At 51.9% G+C, this 25,797-nt stretch overlaps 4 protein-coding genes and 1 long non-coding RNA gene across 10 annotated transcripts; 3 read left to right on the top strand and 2 right to left on the bottom strand.

The window, feature by feature from the left end:
* Positions 1–55: 55 nt before the first annotated feature.
* arid1b (AT rich interactive domain 1B (SWI1-like)) lies at positions 56–15,673 on the top strand. The gene is made up of 23 exons (XM_055506578.1): positions 56–1,370; positions 3,162–3,401; positions 3,656–3,796; positions 4,194–4,307; positions 5,652–5,898; positions 5,990–6,079; positions 6,237–6,389; positions 6,468–6,801; positions 6,934–7,083; positions 7,645–7,781; positions 7,854–7,963; positions 8,626–8,766; positions 9,580–9,789; positions 9,876–10,095; positions 10,508–10,643; positions 10,849–11,024; positions 11,161–11,305; positions 11,589–11,696; positions 11,783–11,864; positions 11,981–12,740; positions 12,813–12,943; positions 13,047–13,608; positions 13,786–15,673. The coding sequence occupies exons 1-23, from the start codon at positions 693–695 to the stop codon at positions 14,811–14,813; spliced, it is 6,093 nt and encodes a 2,030-aa protein (XP_055362553.1). The 5' UTR covers positions 56–692; the 3' UTR covers positions 14,814–15,673.
* On the top strand, positions 8,773–9,526 carry LOC129603732 (uncharacterized). Its single transcript, XR_008693932.1, has 2 exons — positions 8,773–9,186; positions 9,478–9,526. It is a non-coding gene; the product is annotated as an uncharacterized LOC129603732 (long non-coding RNA).
* Positions 15,674–16,193: 520 nt separating the features above from the next.
* On the bottom strand, positions 16,194–18,910 carry tmem242 (transmembrane protein 242). Its single transcript, XM_029141965.3, has 5 exons — positions 18,776–18,910; positions 18,282–18,382; positions 17,840–17,940; positions 16,719–16,856; positions 16,194–16,566 (listed from the first exon to the last, which is right to left on the bottom strand). The coding sequence occupies exons 2-5, from the start codon at positions 18,361–18,363 to the stop codon at positions 16,453–16,455; spliced, it is 435 nt and encodes a 144-aa protein (XP_028997798.1). The 5' UTR covers positions 18,364–18,382; positions 18,776–18,910; the 3' UTR covers positions 16,194–16,452.
* LOC114849990 (palmitoyltransferase ZDHHC14-like) lies at positions 18,430–22,736 on the top strand. Of its 3 annotated transcripts, none has more exons than XM_041069606.2 (10): positions 18,430–18,921; positions 19,040–19,290; positions 19,438–19,598; positions 19,927–20,070; positions 20,145–20,282; positions 20,691–20,739; positions 20,988–21,090; positions 21,193–21,302; positions 21,428–21,527; positions 21,604–22,736. In XM_041069606.2, the coding sequence occupies exons 1-10, from the start codon at positions 18,739–18,741 to the stop codon at positions 21,973–21,975; spliced, it is 1,611 nt and encodes a 536-aa protein (XP_040925540.1). In that variant the 5' UTR covers positions 18,430–18,738; the 3' UTR covers positions 21,976–22,736. The 3 variants fall into 3 exon arrangements, with proteins under 3 accessions (XP_040925540.1, XP_055362577.1, XP_028997723.1); XM_055506602.1 differs by having other exon boundaries at positions 19,043–19,290; XM_029141890.1 differs by lacking the exon at positions 18,430–18,921 and having other exon boundaries at positions 19,007–19,290.
* A 274-nt stretch (positions 22,737–23,010) lies between these two features.
* Positions 23,011–25,584, bottom strand: lgals8a (galectin 8a). Of its 4 annotated transcripts, none has more exons than XM_029141928.2 (9): positions 25,435–25,584; positions 24,403–24,491; positions 24,117–24,327; positions 23,918–24,037; positions 23,769–23,840; positions 23,660–23,686; positions 23,497–23,585; positions 23,260–23,425; positions 23,011–23,191 (listed from the first exon to the last, which is right to left on the bottom strand). In XM_029141928.2, exons 1-9 carry the CDS (start codon positions 25,471–25,473, stop codon positions 23,042–23,044), a joined length of 963 nt encoding a protein of 320 aa, XP_028997761.1. In that variant the 5' UTR covers positions 25,474–25,584; the 3' UTR covers positions 23,011–23,041. The 4 variants fall into 4 exon arrangements, with proteins under 4 accessions (XP_028997761.1, XP_028997762.1, XP_055362586.1 ...); XM_029141929.3 differs by having other exon boundaries at positions 23,790–23,840; positions 25,435–25,583; XM_055506611.1 differs by lacking the exon at positions 25,435–25,584 and adding an exon at positions 24,907–24,925.
* Between the last annotated feature and the right edge of the window lie 213 nt (positions 25,585–25,797).

The following is a 25,797-nucleotide window of genomic DNA, read 5'->3' on the forward strand; positions in this document are numbered from 1 at the left end:
ACAGGGCCGTTGGCGTCAGTCACGTGTGGGAGTTTTACACTTTATTAGTGTGAAGTTGCTGTTTAGTGGTTCTTTGCTCCACTTGTCCTCAGATGCACTGCACCGGGATCATCTTCTCGGGACAGGAGCACCTGAACACGGCCCGGTGTCAGGCGGGGGAGACGCTGATATTCACCGTCCATCCCGAACTTTCCTAATGGGAGCACTGGTTCTGGAGCTGCGCCATCTGCACGGGCATGGATAATATGCATCCTAACGCGGATCCGAGTAACCGGGATCCGTGACGCGATCCCAGGGAACCGAGGAGGGAGCGCGTGGACCAACGGCCGAGGTTCGGTTCTGGTGACACGGACACTCAGAACGTCGGCTGCAGTGGTGGTTCTGGTGTTGGACCTCCTCCCCTTCCTCCTCCACCACCATCATCATCATCGCCATCCCACCGCCACACACGTCCGCTGTTCACTCAGTTTCTCCAGCAGCAGCACAACCAGAACCAAACCCATAACAACAACAACAACAACGGCATCACAAACAGCAGCAGCAGCAGCAGCAGCAAACAGGCCCGGGGACGTCCGCGGGGACAGGAGCGTCATGGAGGCAGCGAAAACGTCGTCCTGCTGGGGAAGAGCCGAGCAGAGGAGCGCATTCAGCAACACCAGCTGAACACCGGCGAGGAGGAGGAGGAGGAGCGGATGGACGCCAGCCTGGAATCAGCCTCCAGCACCAGCAACCCTCTTCCGACTGAGACCAGCTCCGAGTTTAATCATTATTATGGGAATGGAAGAGGAGGGCCTTGCTTTGATCAACATGGCGGACAACAAAGCCCAGGGACTGGGGTAACAGCGGCTCTGTCGGCACACAGCACCATGGATCAGGTTCAGAACTCCCACGAGGGCTTCGGCACCAGCAGCCCGTACAACCACTACCCGAACTACCGACCCGGCTACGGAAATAGTGGCTACGGAGGCACGATGAGCCCCTCGCGCCAGGGGAACAACCTGATGGGCCCGGGCAGCTCGGCCAAAGCGGCTATGGCTGCTAGCAGCTCCCCGGCTGGAGGCGGAGGCGCCAGTGGCGGAAACGGCGCAGGATTTCACCGGTTTCCCGGGCAGGGGCAGCAGCAGCAGCAGCAGCAGCAGCAGCACCCGTCGGGGGCTACGCCAACTCTGAATCAGCTATTGACCTCTCCCAGCCCGATGATGCGCGGCTATGGAAGCGGATACCCGGAATACAACCTCCCGAACGCACCGCAGCAGCCGAGCGCGGGCTTGGCTAAAGACCTGAGCTCCCAGTTCGGCTGGGGAGGACCGCAGAGGACTCATCCGAGCATGAGCCCGGGGAGCAGCAGGCACGTCAGCGGCAGGTCTCAGGTGACTAAAGCCTTAACAAACCACGAGCTACGATGCGTTCGCCACGGTAGCGGGAGACGAGCGTCTAATTACGGCTAACCTTGTAGCCGCCATGCTAACGTCTGTTAGTTGTTAGCTAGGGCTGTTTTCTTATTTCCACCACAAACAAACGTTTATATACAACTTGACAGAAACAACTAAGCAGTTTTCAATTGGAAGCGAACAAAGTCTCGTCTTTAACGAGTTTGTCGCGTAAAAATTTAACGCCAACAACGCAGCTGTCAGCAAAGCCAGTGTTTCGATTCAGTGTCCAAGGTGACTCCGTGTTTAGCTGCTAGGCTAAGCTAGCGTTTAGCTAGCGCTTGGCTAGTGGAGCGCACGGGCCCGGTGACTGCATCATACAGCGACTTGCTTTAATCACTGTGAAACTGTGCTTGTAACGATGGTTTGTCGGCTTCCAGTCGGAGTCTAGAGGCAGCGGCTACCAGCGGCTTCCGGCCGCCTCTGCCTGCTCCACCCGGACACCTGCTCAGGCTGAATCCAGCGGTGCTGTTGCACGGTCTAGCGTGTTGCAGCCTGTTGCGGTCCGGTCCGGCCCGGCCCGGCCCGGCCCGGCTTGCACGGGGTCTGCAGGGAGCCCGTCACGGCCCCGTCTGCACTCTGAGCGCTGACCTTCACACATGCAGATTAGCCATGTGGCCGTCACCCCCGGCACAACACCGGGCTGCGGCTCCAGCTGCTGCTGCAGGAGGCCCGGCTCGGTCCAGCTGTCTTTACTGGGCCAGCAGGACCAGCAGGACGCGGCTGTTGTTACATTAATCTGCATGTGTATGACACCAGTCAGCTCATCTTTTAACTAATTAGCTGCTTCATTGTGTGGTGTTTTGGCCTGTTTTCTTGATTGATGAATGAATGACGAATTGAAATCAACAAACGTTACTGTCTTTTATGACATGAGTGTCAGTAGAACGGAACCATCCTCAGTCCTCAGCACTAGTGTCTCTAACATCAGCAAAAATGTGGTGATGGGACTTCATTCAGCTACTCCCAGTGTCAGTGAGTCTCCCATTGTGTGCAGTTTTTGGTGCAGGTTTGTGTCCATTGACCCACACTGTGTAATGCAGCAACAAAAAGATGCTTTCTCACCATTTACTGTGCAAGTGTTTATTGCCAACATCCTTTTATGTTAAAGCATCAGAGGATCTCACCTGTCCTACGTCGGGAGTTCAGCAGTTTGATAGACTTAGTTTAGACAAATAGTTTGTGTAAAGGAACTTCAGCAGTTACAAGTGCTGCATTAAAGCGGTCCATGAGCTCTAGATGTTTTGGAGTTGAGGTGTTGAGGCTGAGTATCATCAGAAGCTCAGCACCTGTTTATGGATCCAGCTTCGTCTCCCTCTCTAGCTCCACTCGGCATCGGGACCTGGCTGGGCTCCAGGCGTTCTCATATTTATTTACTCTGCTCAGCTGACTGGCGGTAAAAATGGATTAAGTGCCTGGATCTTCTTTTGCGTGTGAGAAATCCATAAATGATTTCTGATTGAAATGATTTGTAGCTGCAGTTGGCTGCAGCAGTGAAACATCTGCTCTCACTGACTCACCTTTTTCTTCTTTTGTTATGTCAGTGTGTCAAAGTGTGTATGAAGATCACACGTACCCAGGCTGATTGTTGATGGCTGCAGCGGGCTGAGGTGTCAGTCCTTTAAACAACCCTGGTTGAAGTAAAACATATCAGTTCAGAAACTCTGAACTGATATGTTAATACAGACCTTGGTGAAACTTATGTGCTTATTTTATTTGTTTCCCTTTCAGGCGCCACCTTTGGACCCAATGGTCATGAAGCGCTCGCAGCTCTACACTATGGGCAGCAACCCGTACTTGCAGCAGCAGCAGCAGCAGCAGCAGCAGCACCACCACCACCACCACCAGCAGCAGCAGCAGCAGGGGGCGCCGTACCCCAGCCAGCCCTACGGCTCCCCTCCCCCACACAGGTATCCAGTGCCTGGCAGAGCGCAGATGGGGATGGGAGCCATGCAGTTCCCTCAGCAGCAGGTAGGACTCGCTCCGTCATCCTTTCGAAAAATGTCTATGAATCGTAACCTGTGGTGTGTCAGATTGTTTGTGTTTTGTAATTCTTTTCTGAATCTCTTAAGGAAACAAATTAATACAAGCAAAACCTGCAACACACTGAGTCAGAAGCTGCTCCAGCATGGAAACAATGCACCCAAATGTTGTCCCCCTGCGTGTGAGCAGCACATCAGGTCGTCTGACATCGCGCCTGACGTTTGCCTGTTCGTGCCTTTCAGATGGCTCCTCAGTACGGGCAGCAGCAGAGCATCGGGGGCTACTCTCAGCCGGGCCAGCCGCCCTATTTCAGCCCTCCACAGCAGCAGCCCGCTGCCCCGAGCCAGCCGCCGTACATGCAGCCTCGCCCACTGCCGCAGCAGGTACCACAAAGCTGTGCTCTGGACCCACCTGTGATGTAGCACATTCAGACAATAAGATTACATTTCTCTAGTCAGTTTCTTCATCTGCATGGTGGCAAATCAGCAGCAAAGTCAGCAAAGTTCTGAAGTAAAACCCAGATCCAGTCTAAGGAGCAGGATCAGTTTTGTATTCAGTTATACCTGAGCACAAGGTGACACCGAAGAATGTCACCTCAGCACTGAAGCGGTTCTAACCACAGAAACATACAGCAGGATTTCCCCCGAGTCGCAGGAAACCAGCCCGTGGTGGATGAAGGCTGCGTGCCGTCCAGCAGGAGGTGCTGGCTTGTTGTCCCAGGCCCAGCCTAAACCTGAGCTATGCCCAGTTGTTGAGGGTGTTGTCTGTGTGTCCATGCAGGAGGTGCCGCAGGAAGCGTACGGGGGCCGGGGCCAGTCTGCCGCTATGACTCCTGGGAAACCAAACCACGAGGAGATGAGCCTGAGTCAGCAGGAGAGGCCGTCCAGCCTGCCGGTGAGAGCGCGCGACTCACCAAACCTTTGGTGAACTCATTTATACTGTTCACATCCAGAGAATCCAGCAGTTTCCTGCTGCGACCTGCGTTCTGTCCTTATAATATCCAGTGAAGGCCAGACCTACCTTTCACCCCCTTCACCCGTTACTGAAGGTTAAATGCCTTTTCATGTTTATGCCACAGACCACCATCTTTAAACCAGAAAGGATGGTCTTTTGTTGGTAAACCTTAACCTTCAGCTCTGACTTTGCTCGTTTTTCGTCTTATTGTGTTTGTTGAGAAGCTGCTGTTTCCTGCCTCCTCATGTCTACTCACGTTTTCTCTGGCTTGATCTGTTATCCAGCTGTCGTCCTGATTTATTTTTTTCTCTTGTTTCTCTTTTGGTGGATCATTTCTTGAAGTCAGGGTCCTGATGCAGTTGCTATGGTGACAGGCAGAGGGGAGACAGGCTCTGTTGCATGAAGAGAAAATAAAAAAATTGAAGAAATGAGTTGCACAGACTCTTTAATAGCTTTCACTCCAGGAGGTCGTTCGAGTTTCAGAATGACTTGTGTCAGTTTTCAGGCTCTGGAACGGTTTACACACAGTTCTACACATTCATGCAGTTTGATATATTGAAAATTTATTTAAACTTTCAGTTACATCTGTGATGGAGCAGAGGAAAAAGAGGATGCTAGAAAGGAAGAAAGTTCTTTCCTTCTCTCTTGATTCTTCTTCTCTCTATTGGCTCCTTTTGGTCAGTTTTCTCTCCTCCTCTACAACTTCTCACATTCTTATACTCTTGTGCTCCCCCACCTATTTTTCTTGAATTTCCTCCTCCCTTCTTTGTCTTCATTACTTTGTCCTCTGCATTTATTACTTTTTTGCCTCTTGTTTCCTTCTCCTTCATTGACCTCTTCTTTATCTTCAAGACAAGGAACAGAGTGAAAGGGCAAGTTCTGAGTGGTGAGGAAGAGAGGGAGAACGGTCGATGGAGGCTGCAGAAAACCCTGGACAGCACCTAATTGGCTGAGTTGTTGGCAAGGGGAGGAGAGAGCAAGGATGCTGCACTGTGATAGGCTGGCTTCGACTGAGGAGCGGAGCTTCCACTGCAGTGTTCCTACTTATCCTCTTTTGATCAACTCCCCTTCTTCCCCGTCATTGTTGTGTCTGTTCACTTATTAAAAAGCCAGTTCACCCATCAACATTCGATTCCTAGTTGTCTCAGGTTTCTGACCCCAGATACAATAAAATACAGTATCGAGCAAATGGATCCTGATCCTTTTATTAGGACGGTGAAATGAACAATAATAAGGCGTCTTTCTACTTCCAGAGATTAATACCACAGTTAACTGATGTCTTAGTTTGTGTTTCAGGATTTATCTGGCTCCATTGATGATTTGCCCACTGGTACTGAGGCAGCGGTAAGTTCAGGGGCATCGGGCTCTGGTAGCATCCACGGCGACCAGGGGACTCCAGCACGTTCTCCTTTCTCCCCTCACGTCTCACCCCGACTGCCACCGGCGACTCGAAGCGGGCCTTCCCCTTCCCCCTCGCCGTCCCCCGCTGGCTCACGATCTGGACCTCTGTCGCCTGCCACCAGTGGCCCAGGTAGGACAGGGCCAGCCTGTGCATCTGTGGTTTCAATTTAAAACTCACATCTTTTCCAATGTGAACCTTTTCTCTTTGTTTGTCTGCACAGGGCCTCATCTGACACCTCAGGGTTCTGGTCCTGGCCCCGGTCCTGACGGTGGTCCCCATTCCTCCCAGTCTGTCATGACTCCGGACCGAGGTAGGTCCTGTAAATCCACATTTTGGTACTTGCTGAAACCTCCACGGATTCAACTACTTATAAAAACCTACAACAGGAAGATGTTTAGAAGTTCAAGAATTCACATCCAGCTTGAATCTCCTCGTTGTCTTGATCCTGTTCCTGTCTTGTCCATTAGGCTTCCATCTCTCCATGCAGCGTAGCACCCTGGGGCCTCCGTTTGGTCCCCAGCAGTCAGCACCACCAGTGTCCCCTCACTCACCGCCTGGGGGGCCCGTGCATCACAGCTTCCTCCAGCAGGGCAGCTCGTATGGACAGTACGGGCCCTCAGGTAGACATCAGTTCAGCTAAAAAACATTTAAAGTACCAATATTGAAGCTTTAAGGATTCTCCTCCTCTTGTGCTTCAGGTAACTACCCTCGGCCCCCTCAGTATGGTGGGACCCCTAGTGCCAAGTACAGTGGCCCCGGCCCAGGCCCCGGCTTGGCCAACAGTCTGGGCCTAAACGCCAGCAGTCCCATGTATGGTCAGGGCCCTTCCACCCCAGCAGGCCGGGGCCCGGGGCCTGTCGCTGGAGGACGACCCTACCCCGCTGGAGGCAGCACCATCGCACCTACGTCCCCCGGCATGCCACAGCCTGCTGGGCAAGGAATGGGCCCCCCCGGGCCCAGCACCAGCCGCAAACCGCTGGAGGTCGGCCCAGGTGCTGGGTCACCCAGCGCTGGCTCTGCTGCTCAGGGCAGGTGAGTCGGCTCAGAGGATCCACGGGCTGCACCGTGGAGGCCTGTGGGGACATTCTTACTTCCGTTGCCTCAGTGATCAGTGGGTTTAGTGGCTTATTTGACTCGTCTCCACTCATCCCTCCATCCCTCCAGGCCTCCCTTTACACGTTCGCCTGTGTACCACCAGTCCTGGGGCGGGGGTCAGCCCTGCCTTTCTCCTACACCTCACCCCTCCTACCCTCCTCACCCTCCTCACCACTCCCAGCAGGGCTCCAATGCTCAGGCCCGCTCTGAGCATTATGGGTAGGTTTGATAGGAGAGCCTGATGGATCCAGAACCACATCCTGTTGTTTTTACTTCAGGATTGGGTTGTTGTTTATGCAACATCTGTGGGGCTTTTTCTCAAAAGCACCAGTTTTGTACATAGGTGATAAAATGCTAAACTCATGGTGAATATGTGTCAGTTTCTGCTGCTTTACTAACTTGTCCAATTTCGGTCCGAAAGTCCTGCATGGCTTCACCTTTTCTAACTGGGACAGCTGCTTAAGCTTCATTTATGCTCAGTCAGTTTAAACTCTGAAATACATCATTTGCCTGAAGGGGCTGAAGCTAAACTCCTCTAAAACAAAATGAGGCAGTTAAATCATCAAACGCAAGAAGAGCAGCCGGCTGACCTGACCTGCCACACAGCTCTTCCTTTCTCAGCTCAGCTCCCCCCAGAATCTGGACCTGGACCTGGACCTGAACCTGGACCATCGCTTTAATCTTCTTCTACCTCTTCCTCAGCAAAGTCTTCTGCATGTGAGCTGCAGGTGCCGCACTCTGTCAGAATCTTTCCAACTCGTCTGCTTCTGTCTTTTTCAGGCAGAGCAGCTTCCCAGGTATGGCACCAGTGGGAGGAATGGGCCCCGGAGGTCCTGGGGTTTTGTTCGGCCACCAAACAGCCAGCAACTCTGGGAGGATGACGCCACAAGGACCCCCCTACATCACCCTGCCCTCAGGTAGGAGCGTAGGTTCAGGGTCCGGCCCACAGTCGTTTGATGGAGTGTGACAGTAGTTTTTGTTACCTACAGGTCCCATGATGATGTCAGCAGAAGCAATGGGAGGTCATTCAGATGCCAAGCAAAGGTTGGAGCTCAGCAAAGAAAGTGTGGGCCCTGCTGCAGAACTAACCAAAGCCAAGGTAAGTGTGTTGGTTTTCCTCCAGCATGAGCGCTGCATGCTGAGCTTAATGCAGCGTTGCATCCTAACAGCGCTGGTGACGTGTGGTGGCTGTAACCCAGCATGTCCTGCTCTCCCGTGTCATCAGGGTTTGGTGTGAGGATGCAGCCTCTTTCCTCCTCCTGTTCGTTCTCCTCATTATCTGGCAGATCTGCTTCGTCTCAGGTTCCTTTCATGACAACAAACAGAGCTTCAGCATCCTGTTGCTCTGTTTACCTGTTCTGTTTAAAACCACTAATACCTGTAATTAAAAGGTTGTGTATAATAACATCCAGGGACGTGTGAGACTGTGCTGTATTTATGATTGAACCACTAAGGACGCTTCCTCAGTGAGGTTGAGTACGATCAGACCGACCCCCGTCTCTGGGCAGATGACCTTTTAAACAGCTTTACTCCTTCACAGCTGCTTCTCATTGATCGGTCCCAGTACCACAACAATTTGGAACGTGATTAGTTTTTGCTCCTCGCTGGTGATCGTTTGCTGTCGGCTGCATTATTCAGAGCCGTTAACGTCTGCTGCTCTGGCTCCTGTCAGCTGTTTTTTTTCGCTCTGTGAATGTTAAATGACTGAAACATGACATGAAGTCGCCAACCTCTCCTCACCGTGTGTGTTGTGTACCACAGGATAGCTTCACCTCCCAGTGTGTTTCCCAGCCCCCCAGTCCCTCCCCCATGTCCCCCAGCTCAGCTAGTGTGTCCTCCTGTCACGGGGAGGACAGTGATAGCATTAGCAGCCCCGCCTGGCTCAAGACGTCAACCAGCCTCGTAAGTGGCACAAAGCACAGCAACCTTTTTGTGTGTTTGTACTTTCTGTTCTGGGTTCTATCATGTTAATGTCCAACCAGTTTGTTCTGTAAAGCCCTGTCGTGTGCTGCTGGCGTGAAAAACTCGTAGCTCCACATGTCAGGCTCAGTTTATTATGGTAACGACCTCACCTTTTGGAAATGCGAGGTTTTCACTGGACAAAGTGGCGTTTGTTCCTGTGTTTTGTTGTACATGTTTTTGCACGTTTACTGAGACTTTCTCATTTAGGACGGAGCCTGTTCAGTTCTCCAGGATGAGACAATCGATCTCTCCTGGATGTGTACAGTCATTTATTTACAGTGACACACTGGGCAATGTGTGGGCAGCACGTTCCTGCTGCTCAGCCAACGACAAATCGAAGAGGATGCCTGTGGATTTGTTGTAACCTGTGTTTGGTTAAACACTGAATTTCAGCAGCCATGCTTAAAATGATTTTGTATCGAAGTTCAGATATCAGATCTAAAAACACAGCACGTGCTTGTGTTGACCACTAAATGTTATACGACCTGTGCAGAATGTTTGGTTTTGAATTGGGGACAAACGTGTTCAAAATGAGAAAGTCTTTGGAGGAGCCGACCTCCTCACTCATTTACTCAGACAAGCAGTTTTACAGTTGGGTTTCTGGCTTGCTCCCACATGATGGCATTTATTACTTGACTAATGCATCTTCAGATATAAAAGCTAACTTGTCTGATGGACGGACTGAACCTGGAACCCTGCTTGTTTTAAACATGCATTGTACCACCAACACTGCTTCCTGTTGGTTCTCGTCAGAAGCCCAGTGTGGCCACCATGACAAACGAGAAGATCACCCGGCTCTACGACATGGGCTCTGAACCAGAAAGGAGGCTCTGGGTGGATCGCTACCTGTCCTTCATGGAGGAAAGGGGAACTCCGGTTCCAAACCTGCCTGCAGTCGGGAAGAAGCCACTGGACCTGTGCAGACTCTACATGTCTGTCAGGGAGATCGGAGGACTGGCCATGGTGAGACGTGCCTCTCCGCTATGTTAGCCTCACAGCCTCCTAGCTCAGGAGCTCGTTCTCACTTCTCTTACTATGTCATGTTTTAGGTGAATAAGAACAAGAAGTGGAGGGAGCTGTCGTCCCTTTTGAATGTAGGGACGTCCAGCAGCTCAGCCAGCTCTCTCAAGAAGCAGTACATCCAGTACCTGTTTGCCTACGAGTGCAAGGTGGAGCGAGGAGAGGAGCCTCCACCTGAGGCCCTGGGGCCTCCAGCAGACGCCAAGAAAGTCCCATCACTGCAAGCCAAGGTCCAGCCCCCCTCCCCAGGTGAGGAAGTCCCTGCCCGTCAGCTGTGTATGTAACATGCATATGCAAATGCAGCAGGGGAGGAGATTGTCAATGGGAACGTTGGCGACCTCAAGCTGACCTAATTCCCACCATGCTTCTCTCTCAGCAGAGAGTCTGTGTCTAGTAAATGTGCACACCGGACTGCCCTGCAAAGCTTTTCTGTTCAGTTTAACACACAAATGACTTGGGCAGCACACAGGTCTGGATTAGAAAAAGCAAGTGTGAGTAGTTACAAAGCAGCTTTTATGAAAGTTGATCAAGTTTGAGTAGTTTAAGCTGTTGAAGAAGATGAAGCGTCTCTCTTGTATGGTGCTAAGCTTCGTTCAGCTGATGATGAGTGGGACAATTGGTTCATAGTGTAAAAAAGGACACACAGCTTTTCTGTCTGCAGCCAACTCCGGCTCCCTGCAGGGCCCCAACACCCCACAGTCCAGCAGTAGCTCCTTGGCCGAGGCCCCTGGAGACCTAAAGCCCCCGACTCCTGCCTCCACCCCCCACAACCCGATGGGCCCACAGGCAGCAAACAGGTGGGGGAGCTCAGCAGAGTAAAACCTGTCCTATTAAAAATGAAATTTGAAGAGGTGATGCTGATGACTCTTATTCAGGCCAGTAAAGCTCGATGTCATCTACATTATAGCTGATGGTAACATGAGTCCTGAGGTTTACAACAGGCATCAATACCAACAGAACATGGTTGAGTGTCCAACCTGCTCCTCCCGCTGTCCCTGTTAGGAACGTTGGAGGAGTGAATGTTCAGGATCCGTTCTCTGAAGGCAGCGACCCAGCTTTCCACAGCAAGCGAGGCTCAGGGCCTGGTGGCGCCCCCTACCAGCAGACAGGTGGCACAGATCCGCCTATGAGGATGCAGTATGACGCCAACAAAGAGCTTTATGGAGGAGCCAGGAAAGGTCGGCAGCAGGACATGATTCTGTACCACTGCTTTTAGGACAAATATTTAGTGTAAAGACTACTTCATGCTAAAAATAAAGTAAAACTCTAAACTGACGCAGTGTTTCAGTTACATTTACGGTATCATTTTGTCAGGTCTGAGTCCAGACGACTCCTTTGGACCCAGTCAGATGTCCAGTGGTGCCATGCAGGAAATATACTCCCGTGGGCCACCCACAGGGCCACTGTCTGGGCTGGGCCCCAGACCCCAGTACCCCTATGGTCCTGGCTACGAGCGGAGGTAAGACGGAGCTCAGACGGCTTGGCCTGCACAAGTTACACAAAAGTCAGTGGTGCAGACTTTGCTGAGATATTACAGTCATCCATGTGGACCAGTCCAGGAAGACTCACAGGATCTACATTGAAAACATGAAACAGGCTTTTATTGGTGCTTCTAATTCTGCTGATTGATGAGGCCTTATGAGTACATTTTTAATTTATCATAACTACTTGTAATACCTGTAGGGCCTTGTGGACACCAGGAGGATGAGTGCAATTAATGTGTCTCCATGTTTGTTCTGCAGGTCAGACCACGCAGAGGGAGGCATAGTGCCCCCCGGAGCTCAGAACAGCGCGGGCACATCTGGAAATGAGGCTGGCATGTACCCCACCAACAGGTACCCCCTCCAGAGGTGAGAGGCCTGAGGAAAACCGTCAGGTGTGTTCAGAAGGGCTTTTCAGTGAGCTGGAATAAATAAACTTTATTCCGTCTCTTCAGGCACGGACATGAGACCTATGGGCAGCAGTATCCTCACAACATGCCCTATAGTTCCCAGCAGCCTCTGTACCCGCAGCAGCAGGTGAGGCCCAACCTGAGGAGCAATGTATTTAGGATCTGTAGAATGTAAAGATTGAACCTGCCTGTTTAATGACGGTAGACACCCAGGTATTTCAAGGTGTTTTTGTGTGTCTGCAGGGCTACAAGCGACCCATGGAGGGGTTGTACCCCCCCTCTAAGCGCCATGAGGGGGAGGTGTTCAGTGGGCAGCAGTACGGGTCTCAGCAGCCAGAAGTGTTCGGCCCGTACGGAGCTGGAGGAGCAGGTGGGACCTATGTGGGACCCGAACGCCGTCCGGTCCAGAGCCAGTTTCCATATCAGTATGGCCGAGAGCGTCAGGGGGGGGCACCGCAGCACAGCATGATGAGCCCAGGACCAGCTTCTGGGTCTGGGGGTCCAGGAGAGGGGCCACAAGCAAACATGTGGCACCCGAGGACAGAGATGGGCTACACTTACACCCGCCAGGGGCCCATGTACCCAGGTATAAACAGAGGGGAGGACCCAGATGGCAGGGCCCCCCAGGAAAGCCAGTGGCCCCCCAGTCATTCCAGCCAACGCCAGCCGCCCTACCCCCCCTCCTCCTCCTCCTCCTCCTCTTCCTCTTCCTCCTCTATGCCTGGCCTCTCTTCAAGGCAGCCGCTTTCTCCTTTCCAGGCCACACCCACCGCCTCCAACCATGTGGCCCGCCCCCACAGCCCCTCCTCCTTTCCCCGGCCTGTGGGTGGCTCCCTGTCCCCCAACAGCTCCCCCTATATGAAGAAGCCCGGTGTCCCCCCTGGCCCTCCACCTGCTCAGGGACTCCCCATGATTCACAGAGACATCAGCTTCCCCACTGGCTCTGTGGAGTCCACCCTCCCCCGACTGAAGCCACGGCGCCGGCTGACTGCTAAGGACACAGGTACACACAGACACACACTCATCTCTGCACTGACGTGAGTTCTGCCTCTAACACTGCTGTCGATCTGATCAGGAACCCCAGAGGCGTGGAGAGTGATGATGTCACTGAAGTCTGGCCTGTTGGCAGAAAGCACCTGGGCTATGGACACCATCAACATTTTACTGTACGACGACAGCACTGTGGCCTCCTTCAGCCTCACTCAGGTCAGGCTCTGGGTTATTTGGGGGGGCAGAGCCTCCGTTCGCACACCACACATAAAAATAAGCTTCACTGTGTCCACATGTTAAGCTTTGTCTCTGTCTACAGCTGCCTGGGTTCCTGGAGCTCATTGTGGAGTATTACCGCCGCTGCCTCATTCAGATCTTTGGTATCCTGGATGAGTATGAGGTGGGAAACAGGACCCTGCCTGGTACCCCTGACGGGGAAGTGTTGGGGGAGCCACCAGGGGGCCCCTCTGAGTCTAATCTGCAATCAGATGAGGAGACATCACCAGTTGTTACAGCTGCAGCCCCCACAGACAGCCTGGAGGACGAAGACAAGCCGTCTGCTGTCAGAGAGGAGGTAAAGGTGAAGGAGGAGCCCCTGGAGCAGGCAGTGCCCCGCCCTCAACAGGCCAGCAAGTTTGACAAGCTGCCAGTCAAGGTGGAGGAGGAGCAGTGGCGTGAGGTGGAGGAGCGCTGGGCTGAGCTGAACCGCCACAATGGCTTCATCAGTGGCCTCCTACACTGGGCGGCCGGAGGAGGAGACTCCACCACTCACATCCAGACACACTTTGAACCACACACAGGAGACTTCACCCCCCCAAACCCAGCAGAGAGGGAGGAGAGAAGGGATGAGGTGGAGAACCTGCCGCTTGAAACACAAGAAGGTAAAGGAGAAAATAGTAAAACAGCCAAATAGCAGCAGGAGTCACCAGCTCCTACAGGTCAAACCTGGTCAGAGCTGCTGTGGCAGATTATTGTGGAGTGGCCATTGTTTCCTTTAGTCTGAACATGCAGCTGTTTCACACTCTCACCCTGTGTTTTTTTTTTTGTTCTGCTGCCAGGCTCAGAGGTCAAAGGTCTGAGTGCCATCAACCAGCTGGAAGACGAGCCTCGCTGCTGGGACGAGGCCCCGCTGTCCACGGCCGAGTCCTGGCAGGACGCTCTGACCAAGCGCTGCATGTGCGTCTCAAACGTGGTGCGTGGCCTCTCCTTCGTCCCCGGTAACGACGCCGACATGTCCCGGCACCCGGGCCTGGTCCTGATCCTGGGCCACCTGGTGCTGCTGCACCACCACCACCCCCGCAGAAAACGGGCTCCGCCCACCTACCAGCGGGAGGAGGAGCAGGGTCTGGCCTGCAGCCGCGACGAGTGGTGGTGGGACTGCCTGGCGGCGCTGAGGGAGAACACGCTGGTGACGCTGGCCAACATCTCGGGCCAGCTGGACCTGTCGCGGTACCCCGAGAGCATCTGCCTGCCCGTCCTGGACGGGCTGCTGCACTGGATGGTGTGTCCGTCCGCTGAGGCCCAGGACCCCTTCCCCTCGGCGTGCGGCTTCTCCTCGCTCAGCCCTCAGAGACTGGTGCTGGAGTGTCTGTGCAAGCTGAGCATCCAGGACTGCAACGTGGACCTGCTGCTGGCCACGCCGCCCTTCAGCCGCCAGCAGAGGCTCTTCTCCACCCTGGTGCGCCTCGTCGGCGAGAGAAAGAGCCAGGTGTGCCGGGAGATGGCGGTGGCCGTGCTGTCCAACCTGGCGCAGGGCGACCCCACGGCGGCGCGGGCCATCGCCCTGCACAAGGGCAGCGTGGGAACGCTGATCGGCTTCCTGGAGGACAGCGTGGCCATGGCTCAGTACCAGCAGAGCCCACACGGCCTGCTGCACGCCGGCGCCGCCGCGCCGCCGGAGCCGCCCAGCGTCAACATGATGTGCCGCGCCGCCAGGGCCCTGCTGGCCATGGCCAGGGTGGAGGAGAACCGCATGGAGTTCGTCCTGCACGAGAGCCGGCTGCTGGACATCTCGCTGTCGGCCGCCCTCAACTCCGCGGTGGCCGCCATCATGTGCGAAGTACTGTTTAGGATCGGCCGCTCGTGACAGGAGGGCCGGCACAGAGCGCTGGGCTCCGCCCCCGGATGAACTGGCTCCCCTTATATTTTTATTTAAAGAACAGAACACAAATGTTTTTACATACAAATGATTATATAGAGAATATATAAAGCTTCTCAGCTCCATCTGCAAATGTTTATTTGGGATTTTTAATTAATTTTAATAGAAAAATATTTAATACTTGTATTTTACATTTTTTTTATTCTTTCGTCTGTTTGTCATTTTGTTTGGTGTCAACCAAAGTGTGAGAGCAGAGAACGATGGGTTCTCGTTTGTTGGCGTTGGCGGGTCGTGAATGGGCTCAGACTTATTTAAGCGTCTCCTCGTGGTGCGACAGAGGAAACACTGATGTTCAGTCATGTGCTTTGTTCTGGTGCAATACGTTAGTTTTGAACATTGTTTTAAATGTGAATGATTTGACCATCAGTATTTTTGCCAAACCGCGGCAGTATGATGCTGGAGGAGGAGGAGGCAGTCCTGTGTCCACGTCGCCTCTAACCCTCCTCCTGTAAATAGACCATGTACATTGGATGTCATGACGAACGCTTGACACGCTTCGCTCTGTGCAGCAGGCGAAGACTTTTTTCTGTATTTAAGGAGAACCCGCTCAGAATCTGTCCGTTTCATGGGGTGGGATGGGGGCCGGGCGGGGGTGCGATTAATTTGAGAGACTGTATGTACAGGATGTCATCGCTTTGCTAACTGACTACAGAAAGAGTTCTAACAAATGTAATGAGCGAAAAGAAAAGCTCTACATCCAGAACGCCTCCTGTTTGATTTGACAGACCTCCTCCAGGGTCTGATCTTCATGTGTTACACAATAAAGACGCAGGAACTATCTCAACGTAGATTTGGCCCATTGACATGAAAACGCACCGAAGAACCTATTTCTGTTTTGGTTTTTGTAAATCAACTTCCTGTCCAGGCTGTTGCAGGTGTCTGGACTCCAGTGTCTGTGCAGAGGTGCTGGTCTGGGTCACGGTTGGACTCTGTCAGAACTCCAGCTGAATTCTAGGTTCATTTACATTTGTCAGTTCGGGGAACTTGGCTGGTTTCAAACAGTGGAAGTGTCTGAGTCCACTTCCTTCTGACCACTGAGCCATGTGCTCTGACAGGAAGCACCTCCTGCGTCTGACCCTGGAGTTTGGTTGGGACGTGGCTCTGACCTGATGTTTGGGATTCTGGTCCACTCATCTGGTCTCTACACAGCAGGTTGGTGAATTGAAGAGCTCTAACAAGGGGACGATAGAGAAGTCAAATTTTTGGTGTCCGGTTTATTCTGTCTTTAAAGCAGAACGCCTTCCTAAACCCTGGTCAGCGTGTTTATCTGAAGAAATGTCATATTGTTGAATTATTGGCAGACAGAACTTTTTGTTACAGGTAACGTGTTTTTATTTGACACCAGCACCATATGACATAAGTTGACACCTTCAAGGCAGAGGTGTGATCCTAGATGTAGTTGTCTGTGGATTTAGTTTTTAGAGACTCTGCTCATGCAGATTTTAGGATCTGACCCGAGTCGGTTACTCGAACACTTTCCACCAGCAGAGATGCTAGAAACACGATTAGTCCAAGGGATTCTCCCCAGAAAACAGGTTGGGTCCTTGTTTTTTCAGCAGAGAAACCTTCACTTGGATTTGAAGACAGAGTCCCAGTCCAGAGGTTCTGACCCAGCTGTGGCCTCTGTGCTCTTTGGGATGGACGGTAAAACTGTTTGCATCTTCTGTCTGAACTCTGGTAACTGAAGAACATACAGAACAAAAGGGATCAGCAGGTCAGTGTGAAACCTGGAATTCTCCCAATTTCAATTTGTGAATTTTGCTTGAAACTATTTAAGTCACTGGATCTGAATCTTGAGACGACTTGTTTGGATCAGTGTGTGCAGATACGTACGCTGTGGACGCCGAGGACTTTCCACACGCTGAAGCTGAGCAGACCTACGCCGGCCCAGGCAAACAGAGACCCCCAGCCCAGAGCCCGGAGGGCCAGCGCCGCGCCGCTGTGTGGGGCGGCCGAGGTTGAAGCCAGCCCCTAGAAACAAACAGGCGTCTGTCACCTTCCACCTCTACTAATGCACTCTACACAGTAAAACATCACCTTATTAAAAGGTTTAAAGACTTTCCTTTCACCGGATGCAAAACCCTGCAGTGTCAGAACCTGTCGACCCATTTGTCTCCTTGCGTTGTTCAGTTTGGAGGCCGGGCTTTTATTACTGCCCTTCAGCAAACATCCAACAGCTCCAAATTCGGTCACTCATTCTTTGAGATTTCAGGTCAATGCCGAGTTTGAGACAACAAAGCTGAGTCTGTGATGGAAACAGTGGAGAACAAACACTCAACTGTGCCTCCACACCAATTTTAGCGCAGACACCAGTGGGACGTCCATGTGCGTCACGTCTAATCGGCTCCTATGAGTGACCAATAACCAGGAGCCGTCATGAGGGATGGGACGCGTGAAGCCCAGCGGGCGCTGAGCTGGGCCTCTTCCAGCAGACAGCCGCCGTTCATACATATCGGCTGAGGTGATGACACAGCAGATGGTGGCGGCCCTTTCCAGGCTCCGCGCTGCTCATTGAGCTCATTCCTCCTTCTTGGTGTTGGTGTTCCAGGTCTGCGGTTCCTTTGAGTCCTCGATGAACCTTGATTCTTGCTATACTGGTTTCTTGGAAGTCTGAGTCGTGACTGTAAACTAAAAATCTGGGCTATTGACCATAACAGGTCATTAGAATTTACGTTGAATAGAATAGAACGTTTTGTCATTGTACAAGTACAGCAGAATTATGGGTTCACTAGAAACAGTTCAGACAGAGAAGAAAGCCCTATGTAAAGGTACAGAATAAATAAAAAGAAAAATACCCACATCTCCATACGCAGTTAAAGGAAATACAATCTGAGGTCTGAGCCCATGAGGTTGGCTACGTGGATGCACACAACAGTAATATCACTGTGATATATGTCCTGTCATTTGTTCTATCGACGTTAACACAGCTGTAACATGAATCATTTTGACTTTACCTTACTGAACCAGTCAGGGCTTCTTTTCTTGGCCAGCGCTAAAGTGGAGCCAAATCCTGCGATCATCCCTGCAGACGCCACCGTGACCAGAAACGCTGCACCTGCGCAGGAAGTCCGGGGAGAAGCTGAGTTTCACGTCACCGCAGTGAACAGAGCAGAGACAGGGTCACCGGGCCTTGTGGTTAAAATGACCTCAACGCTGCACAGCATAATATTTCACACATTGTTAGTAACCATGGCGACATGGATGGAAAAATATCAGCCATGAAAACGATGAACGGCTTGAAACAGCTGGAGTCGAGCTCACATCTGGTTTAGAAAAAAGTAAACAAGCACAGTTTGAAGAACCGCAAGGAGTCAAGGGTTATAAAGGAGCGTGGCAGCAGGAAGGGCGGGGCTACTCCACCGTGACCTCACTACAGGTGCAGCTGCTACGACTCACCTTTGAGCGCCTGTAGTTTGGCTGCGTCGCTTTCTGCTCCTTCTGTCTCATTCACAGCCGCCCTTCCAGAAGCTGCCTTCATGTTGTGTCGGTCCAGCTGCCTAAAGTGTCCGGATAGAAACAAGCAACTAGGAACGACAATACGCCCTTGGTATACCAAACGCAGGTGTCGTGAGTGTCGACTGCTATAGCTACACTGACGCCCACGTGACCTTTGTGTTCATGGTATAATTATCAGTTCAGTAACTGTAGTTCCCGTATTTCTGTTACACGGACAGATCCTGACACAAAGATCTTCTATTTTGATTGAAGGCAGCCTCCCTATAGAGATGAGTTCCCACTCTTCATGAATTACAAGTTTAGATAAGATAACAGAATTTCCTGCTTTAACATTTTGTTTATTTATTATGGATGAAACAGTTACTGAACATTACTTCTCATACAATCTACTGTGAAAATGATTCACGTTTATGGTCACGTTTTCTCATCAGAACCTGTCCTCGTCGCAGTAGATGATCTGTGCATTCCCGGTGTCGGAGCTCCACCAGCTCTGCGGACCGGGCTCCTCTTCACATCCAGACGGACAAGCCTCCGGAGCCGCTTCTTTACGACCCGCGTCCGTCGGTTCAAACAGCCGAAGGTCCGTGGATTAAAATACAGATTTGGATCCCGACGCGGACGCGCCAGCAGCTCTACTTGAGTTAAACGTCCACCAGGGAGCACACATGTCTCAGATCCATCATGTGGTTCTGAACCAGCAGCAGCAGTTGGGCCGGTACAACCAGATCTGCACCCGGAGCAGCAGCGGCTTGACTCCCGCTGCCGGGGGAGCAGAACCGCCCCCCTGCGCGCGCCACGGGAGCCGAACTGCCCGCAGGAAGTGGCAGGTGTTCCCGGGCAGGAATCGGTTCTGCTGCGACGGGAGGATCATGATGGCGAGACAGAGCGGAGTGTTCTGCCTGAGCCTGGTCCTGATCCTGCTCACCTGCGGCCTTTTCTTCACGTTCGAGTGAGTAAATCATCACCCGGTCCCGGAGCGGGTTCTGAAGGGGGCGTTCTACTGAAATGCTGCTCTCACGCCCGTTACTCCCTTTACTAAGTAGAATAGGGGAACTGGTCCCCGTAGAGCTCACGCGCCTCCTCTGTCCTCGTCCAGCTGTCCCTTCCTGGCGTCCAACCTGAGTGCGGCCATCCCGGCCGTGGGCGCCGTCCTCTTCGTCTTCGTGATGGGGATGCTGCTGAGGGCGAGCTTCACGGATCCCGGCGTCCTCCCCAGAGCCACGGCGGACGAGGCCGCCGACCTGGACAGGCACATGGGTAAATACACCTGCACACGACCCGGACCGCTGAGGTCCGGTCCGGTCCGGTCCAGTAAGGTCTGTGACAGGCTCGTTCCATCGGTGTCAGGAAGCAGCTCAGGGTCAGCAGAGACACAGCGGCCCAGAGGCGACACGGGTCCATGTGTGTTGCTTGGTGGGCAGAACCGAACCGCACGTCTGATCGGTTCTGTCAGGTAAGAAATGTCAAGAATGTGTGGCTAACGAGCGCGAGTCACTGGAGTTGGGCGGCGTTGCCATGGTAACAGGCCAGCGTCGAGGCCCAGCCCGGTCCTGACATGAGCTTGTGTGTTTGCTTGTGTCTGCAGAGGCGTCGGGCTGCTCCAGAACTCCGCCCAGAACCAGAGACGTCCTCATCAACGGACAGGCAGTCAGACTGAAGTACTGCTTCACCTGCAAGATGTTCAGGCCGCCGCGAGCGTCACACTGCAGCCTGTGCGACAACTGTGTGGGTGAGTGGGTCCAGGCCGGGCCCGCGGCTGTTTGGACCCAGACAGAACCTGAGTAACCCTGTGTCCCCTCACAGAGCGCTTCGACCACCACTGTCCCTGGGTGGGAAACTGCGTTGGACGGAGGAACTACCGCTTCTTCTACATGTTCATCCTGTCGCTCTCCTTCCTCACCATCTTCATCTTTGCCTTCGTCATCACACACATCATCCTCAGTGAGTGGCAGTGATGCAGTCATGTGTTCTGGACTCTGTTCATTCGTGTAATTAATGAAGCCAAACCAGGGTCAGACATCAACTGCTGTGGCCTGTGATGGACAGGCTGATGGTTTTCCGATGGCGGTTCTGGATCTACATATAAAACCCGATCAGTGATCATTTCTGGAGGTTTGCCTCAAGCCTCATTCAGGCTGGGTTCTGGCCGTGTTTGGGTTGAGGTTTCTGCTGAAAGCCCCCTTTGACCTGCTTCTCTGATGGGGTCCAAACGTCTGGACCGTGACGCCTCAGGCGCACGCTTTGTGTTCAGCAGCGTCTGCAGTTCAGAACCCTGAGGAGCCACGTTCAGCACCGCGTCTCCAGGTTCAGACGAACTTCACCAGTGAAATGTGTCTTTCTGACTCACAGGGTCGAACCGGACCGGTTTCCTGAGCGCACTCAAAGACAGTCCGGCCAGATATCCTTCAGGAATGCTGATTCTGCATTGGCTCAACATCAAGTTGAATTAGTATTATGTTAATATTATTATTTGAGCCCGATCGAGCGACTGAGCCACGGGTCGATACGTCCCATGATGCATTGCCACGGGCAAACTGTGGCCCACATTGAATCGGGAAACGACCGGTTGTTCAGCTGTTCATTGAGTCATGGCCACTGGCACCGCTGTTGACGAGCTCTGAGCTTTTCTTTAACCCGATTCTGCACCGTCCTGGAGCTGGTCGTGTGTTTCTTCTCTGTCTGGTCCATCGTGGGCCTGTCGGGCTTCCACACCTACCTGATCGGCTCCAACCGGACCACCAATGAGGATGTGAGTAGTTCAGTCTGCTGTTATGAGCCAAGCGTTCTGGGCTCTGGGTCATTTGTGTGTGTGTGTGTGTGTGTGTGTGTGTGTGTGTGTGTGTGGAGTCAGATCAAAGGGTCCTGGTCCAGCAAGCGAGGGAGCGACAACTACAACCCCTACAGCTACGGGAACATCCTGACCAACTGCTGCGCTGCTCTGTGTGGCCCGCTGCCGCCCAGGTCAGGGCTCACGGTGCTGAGATCCTCCTCAGAACACGTGGTTCTGGTTCCAGCACAACACAGCTGTAATATTCACACATAAACTGGGTCATCGCCGTTCATCCAACACAGACTGTGTTTCCCAGTCTGATTGACAGGAGAGGTGTGATCCAGGCCTACACAGCACAGACGGCCCGCCCGTCCAACGGGCCCGGTACCGGTACCACTCAGCTCCACAGTCACATGGTAGGTGCATGCTGTGTGTTTGATTCCTCGTCACGTGAGCCGTTTTCTTACTGGCCTAACTGTGGCTCTGTCTCAGTGTGACCAGAGCCAGTGTCTGCTGAGCACCAAGCTCGTCCTGCAGGCAGCAGCCACCCCCCTCCTCCACAGCCCCCCCCCGCCAGGAAAGACCACCACTGTGGGGGGTCCTTGTGCGTATCTGGGTCCCATCCAACCAGCCCTGCCGTCCTGTGGGGGGGACGTCCTGGCCCCGAGGCCCCCTGCAGCCGACTCCCACCGCCCCCACCTCATCCATCACCACCACCCCCATCACCTGATCAGCCCGGCGCAGACGCCCCGCCCCCCCCCACAGGGCGCCCTGCCCGGCCCCGCCCCCCTGTACGACCCCAGCAGTCAGGACGCGCTGCACGCGGACTCGGTGCGAGGGCTCGTTAAGCTCAGCTCCGTCTGAGCCCAGGCCCACATTGAGAATGAAACATTTAAAGCAGGTTTTCTCCAGGTTCAGTGAATCTTAAAGAAACTCGTATCTGGCAGAAAAAAGTGTTTAGTTTTGTTTGTGTTCATGACAAAGTGAGGCACAGAGCAGGTCAAACTCAGGTAAAAGTGTGACGTGATTCATTCAGTCACTTCAACAAAGCTTTACAAAGTGTTTTATTATTTTTACACTAAAACACTTTAAACGGGGATTTTAATCTTTGTGCCTTTTTCAGATAAAAGCTGAAAATGCAATTGCGATGTAAGCGTAACCTGCCAAACGTGTGTCACTGGACCGAAGCGAGTCACAGGGTGATGGTTAATGAATGTGACGTCAGTGAAGCCCTTCTTCACACTGAACTGGAAACCAGCCTGCTTTCTATTTTGTATTGGCCTTTTAATCTGTGCATGTTTGTATTTGTAATGTTTGTCTCAGGAGAGCAGCTTCTGCAGAGGTGAATCTGTGCCCTCTTTAAATCTGAGACATGGTTCCTCATGTTTTCCAAATGCAGCAGACGTGTTTAATTCACTTTTACTGTGAATGATGTCCAGTCAATAAAGTCATTTTTCCCATGTAGTGTTTGGAGCTGTTTAGATGGCTTCACTTTCCAGTTGCTAAAACATGGAAATGAGTTGAAATGTAATCAGATCCAGTGACTTTAATATTGAGTTTATAAAGTGCAACGTAAACACATCTATGAATAAACAGAGACTGAGACACGTCTTGTGTCTTTTAAACGATTCATGTGTTGATTTCAAGCACCACATAACAGACTATGACGTACTTTTCACCACATAATATAATATGACATATTTTTAGCAAAATACTATCCTGACATGTTTTTACCACCTAGTACACTTAAATATTTTTGACCACATATTATACTATGATGTATTTTTTACCACACACTATACTATGACGTTTTTAGCAAAATACTGTCCTGACATGTTTTGAGCACATGTTATACACAACATTCTTAACATCTTTAATTACTTACTTAAAACAACAGTGTCCGCAAGAAGTCACTTTATTGAATCTGCTTTCACCCAATCATCACAGACAACAGCTTCACATCTCCCAGAACCTCCACTTGGGTGATGCAGCTCAGGTCCTGCACTCGATGTTTGAAATCCATCAGATGAACTCCATTAACAGCAACTCTGAATTGCTGGCCCTCACACAGAATTATGACCTGCAAAAAATGAATAAAATAACAATAACTCTAACAGTGCAGACACAAAAACCTATTCCTTCTCATACCTCGAAATACTGTCCAGCAGCAAAAGGGAAGATGTCCACCCTGGTCTCCTCAGGACCCCAGCACTCAGAAAGAAAAGAGTTTCCCACAAACACCTGTTTCTTCAAACGCGGATTCAAGTGAAGAGCAATGTCACTGCTTCCTGCCCGTCGCAGGTTGATACAAAAACTGAAACAAGACAAAAAATAAACTCAAATGCATCATAATGACAAAGCAAGCTGCTCACGTGAAACGCCTACCTGTGTGCATTCTGATGAACCTCTCCTTTAACAGTGATGCTCTGTCCAACACTGAGACCCTTCATCAGCTCATGTCTGAAGGGAACGCTCTGCACATGAACAAATGATTCAACTTCAAAATCTAATGTGATCAACAGCTGGAGCATAATGCAACAAAACTCACCAAATCACCTAATGGGGGCATCACAGACTGAAACACAAATAAAAGTCCCCTTTAACACAGCCTAGGGCTCAGTGTATGAAGTATGAGCTGCTATGACTATGTCTGTTACCAGGAGCACTGCTGTTCTTACATGGCTCTCAGGGCGATGGCTGCTCACACTGGCTGCAGGACAAACACAACTCTACAATCACAAAAACACCTCATCAGCGTCATCACTACTTTCACGACAAGGAGAAGAAGGACCTAACAGTCACTCACGGAGCCGGGGAGGATGCCAAGAGCTTGAACTTTGACCTTCCCAGATATGGAAAGAGTGTCAACTCCCTCCAGCTCCACCCTTTGCTTGTACTCCAACACATGTGCTCCATTCACAGCCACCTGATAAACAGACAACACAGTCATCGGAACCTCCGTCGGAACCGGCGCCGTCACTGTAGCAAACGCTGAGTCACTCCACCTTAAACGAGTCCTTTGTGACTAGGACGACGACCTCAAACGCCTCACCCACAGCGAAGGGCATGCAGTGCAGGACCTCCTCCCGGCCCCAGCGCTCGCGCTGCAGCGTGTTGCAGACGATGCAGGCCGGCCTCCCGAACCTCGGGTTGAAATGAAAAGCCACATCAGCCCGAGGCTTCACACTGCTGCCACAGGTGAAGTCCACCTGGAACCTGTCAACAGAGGAAGAGGCCAAGGCTAAGACACTCAAAGGACTAGAACAAGCACATAGCCACAACGCGTCTCACCTGTCAGCATCGATCGGCACCGAGCCCTGGATCAGAACCATCTCCCCTGGCACTAAACCACCGAGGATGGTCCCAGCGAAGGGAACAACCTCAGGAGACAAAGCATCACAAACTAGTGTCAAGTAAACTGCGCCGACACAAATCTTCCAAACAGCCTGGTTGCAGTTTGAGGCCAGTTACCGTGGAGACGGCTCGTGCTGTGGTTAAACACTCGTCATCACATTAACCTTTTCCACAGTCTGTCCCATTTATTCAATATGCTGCAGAAGATACATTTCAGTCAGTCGACTTTATTTCTAGCAGTGATGTGAGGAGCATGAACAGACTCTGCTTCAGACACTGATGGTGAAAGGTAGTATTTTAACAGTCCAACACTCACTGGTTAACATTAAGGACCTGCCAGCGCCTGGTAAACAACAACAGCCAACGCAAAAATGAACAACAAACTCACAAACTAAAAGTTATCCCAAATCATGCCAATGAATATACATAGCAAACACTAACAAAGGGCTCCTTCAGTCCCCAGAGTGAGCTGCTGACTCCGTTTGTCACACGATGGCTCTGAGATCATGTGGAACCGGGTCACACCCCAGAATAAACATCCACAGAACGAAACCCAGTCCTAATTCTGACCTTTACACAACCAACGCCTCTGTTTAAACGGTAGAGTTACATTCCGAACCGAACCAGCAGCTCTCGCTGACCCATTAGTTTATTTGATTTCATAAAGTGTAAACAGACGCATGAGTCGTAGATCTGCTGATCAGAGATTTACATGAACATTGCGGTTGTTTATTCAAAACCTAAAAGACGTGGCATCACTGCAACCACTGGTAACTTGTAGTGGACAGTTTTGATAAGTTCTGGCAGTTTGACACTGAAATAAGCAGCTGTAGCCGCGGACACGTTGAGCTTCACGGCTTCTGGAGGCGGCGCGCGCTCCCGCGCACGGACATTTGTGGCTCCGAACGTTTGACAGTGCGAACATTAGAACAGAGACCTAACATACAAACGCCGCTGATAAAGACTTACTGGGTGTAGGAACGTCTGTCTCGGGTTCGACACCGACATGTTCAGGTCCAGACCGGCTACGTCGTCCACTTCCTCTTACGTCACCGCGGTCAAGTGAAGCGCGGTTCAAATTCCGTAGGCGAATCAGCTGCTGTGGTCTAAGTGCGGAATTCATGCGATAATTACGGTAACAGGGACGCAACAAAAAGCACATTAGAGCCGCGTGTGAACCTGCTGCAAAAACCACAAATTACTGATGCGATGAGAAACGTAATTAACCGGTCCCTCATCTACTATTGTGAGCTGACGTTGGATGCTCGGCTCTTAGTGACTCGCTCACTGTTAGTGTTGGTTCATGTCCTATGGTGATGAAGCTTGTCTCTC

This window comes from Betta splendens, chromosome 24 (assembly GCF_900634795.4).
Source record: "Betta splendens chromosome 24, fBetSpl5.4, whole genome shotgun sequence".
In the NCBI taxonomy this organism is placed as follows: Eukaryota; Metazoa; Chordata; class Actinopteri; order Anabantiformes; family Osphronemidae; genus Betta; species Betta splendens.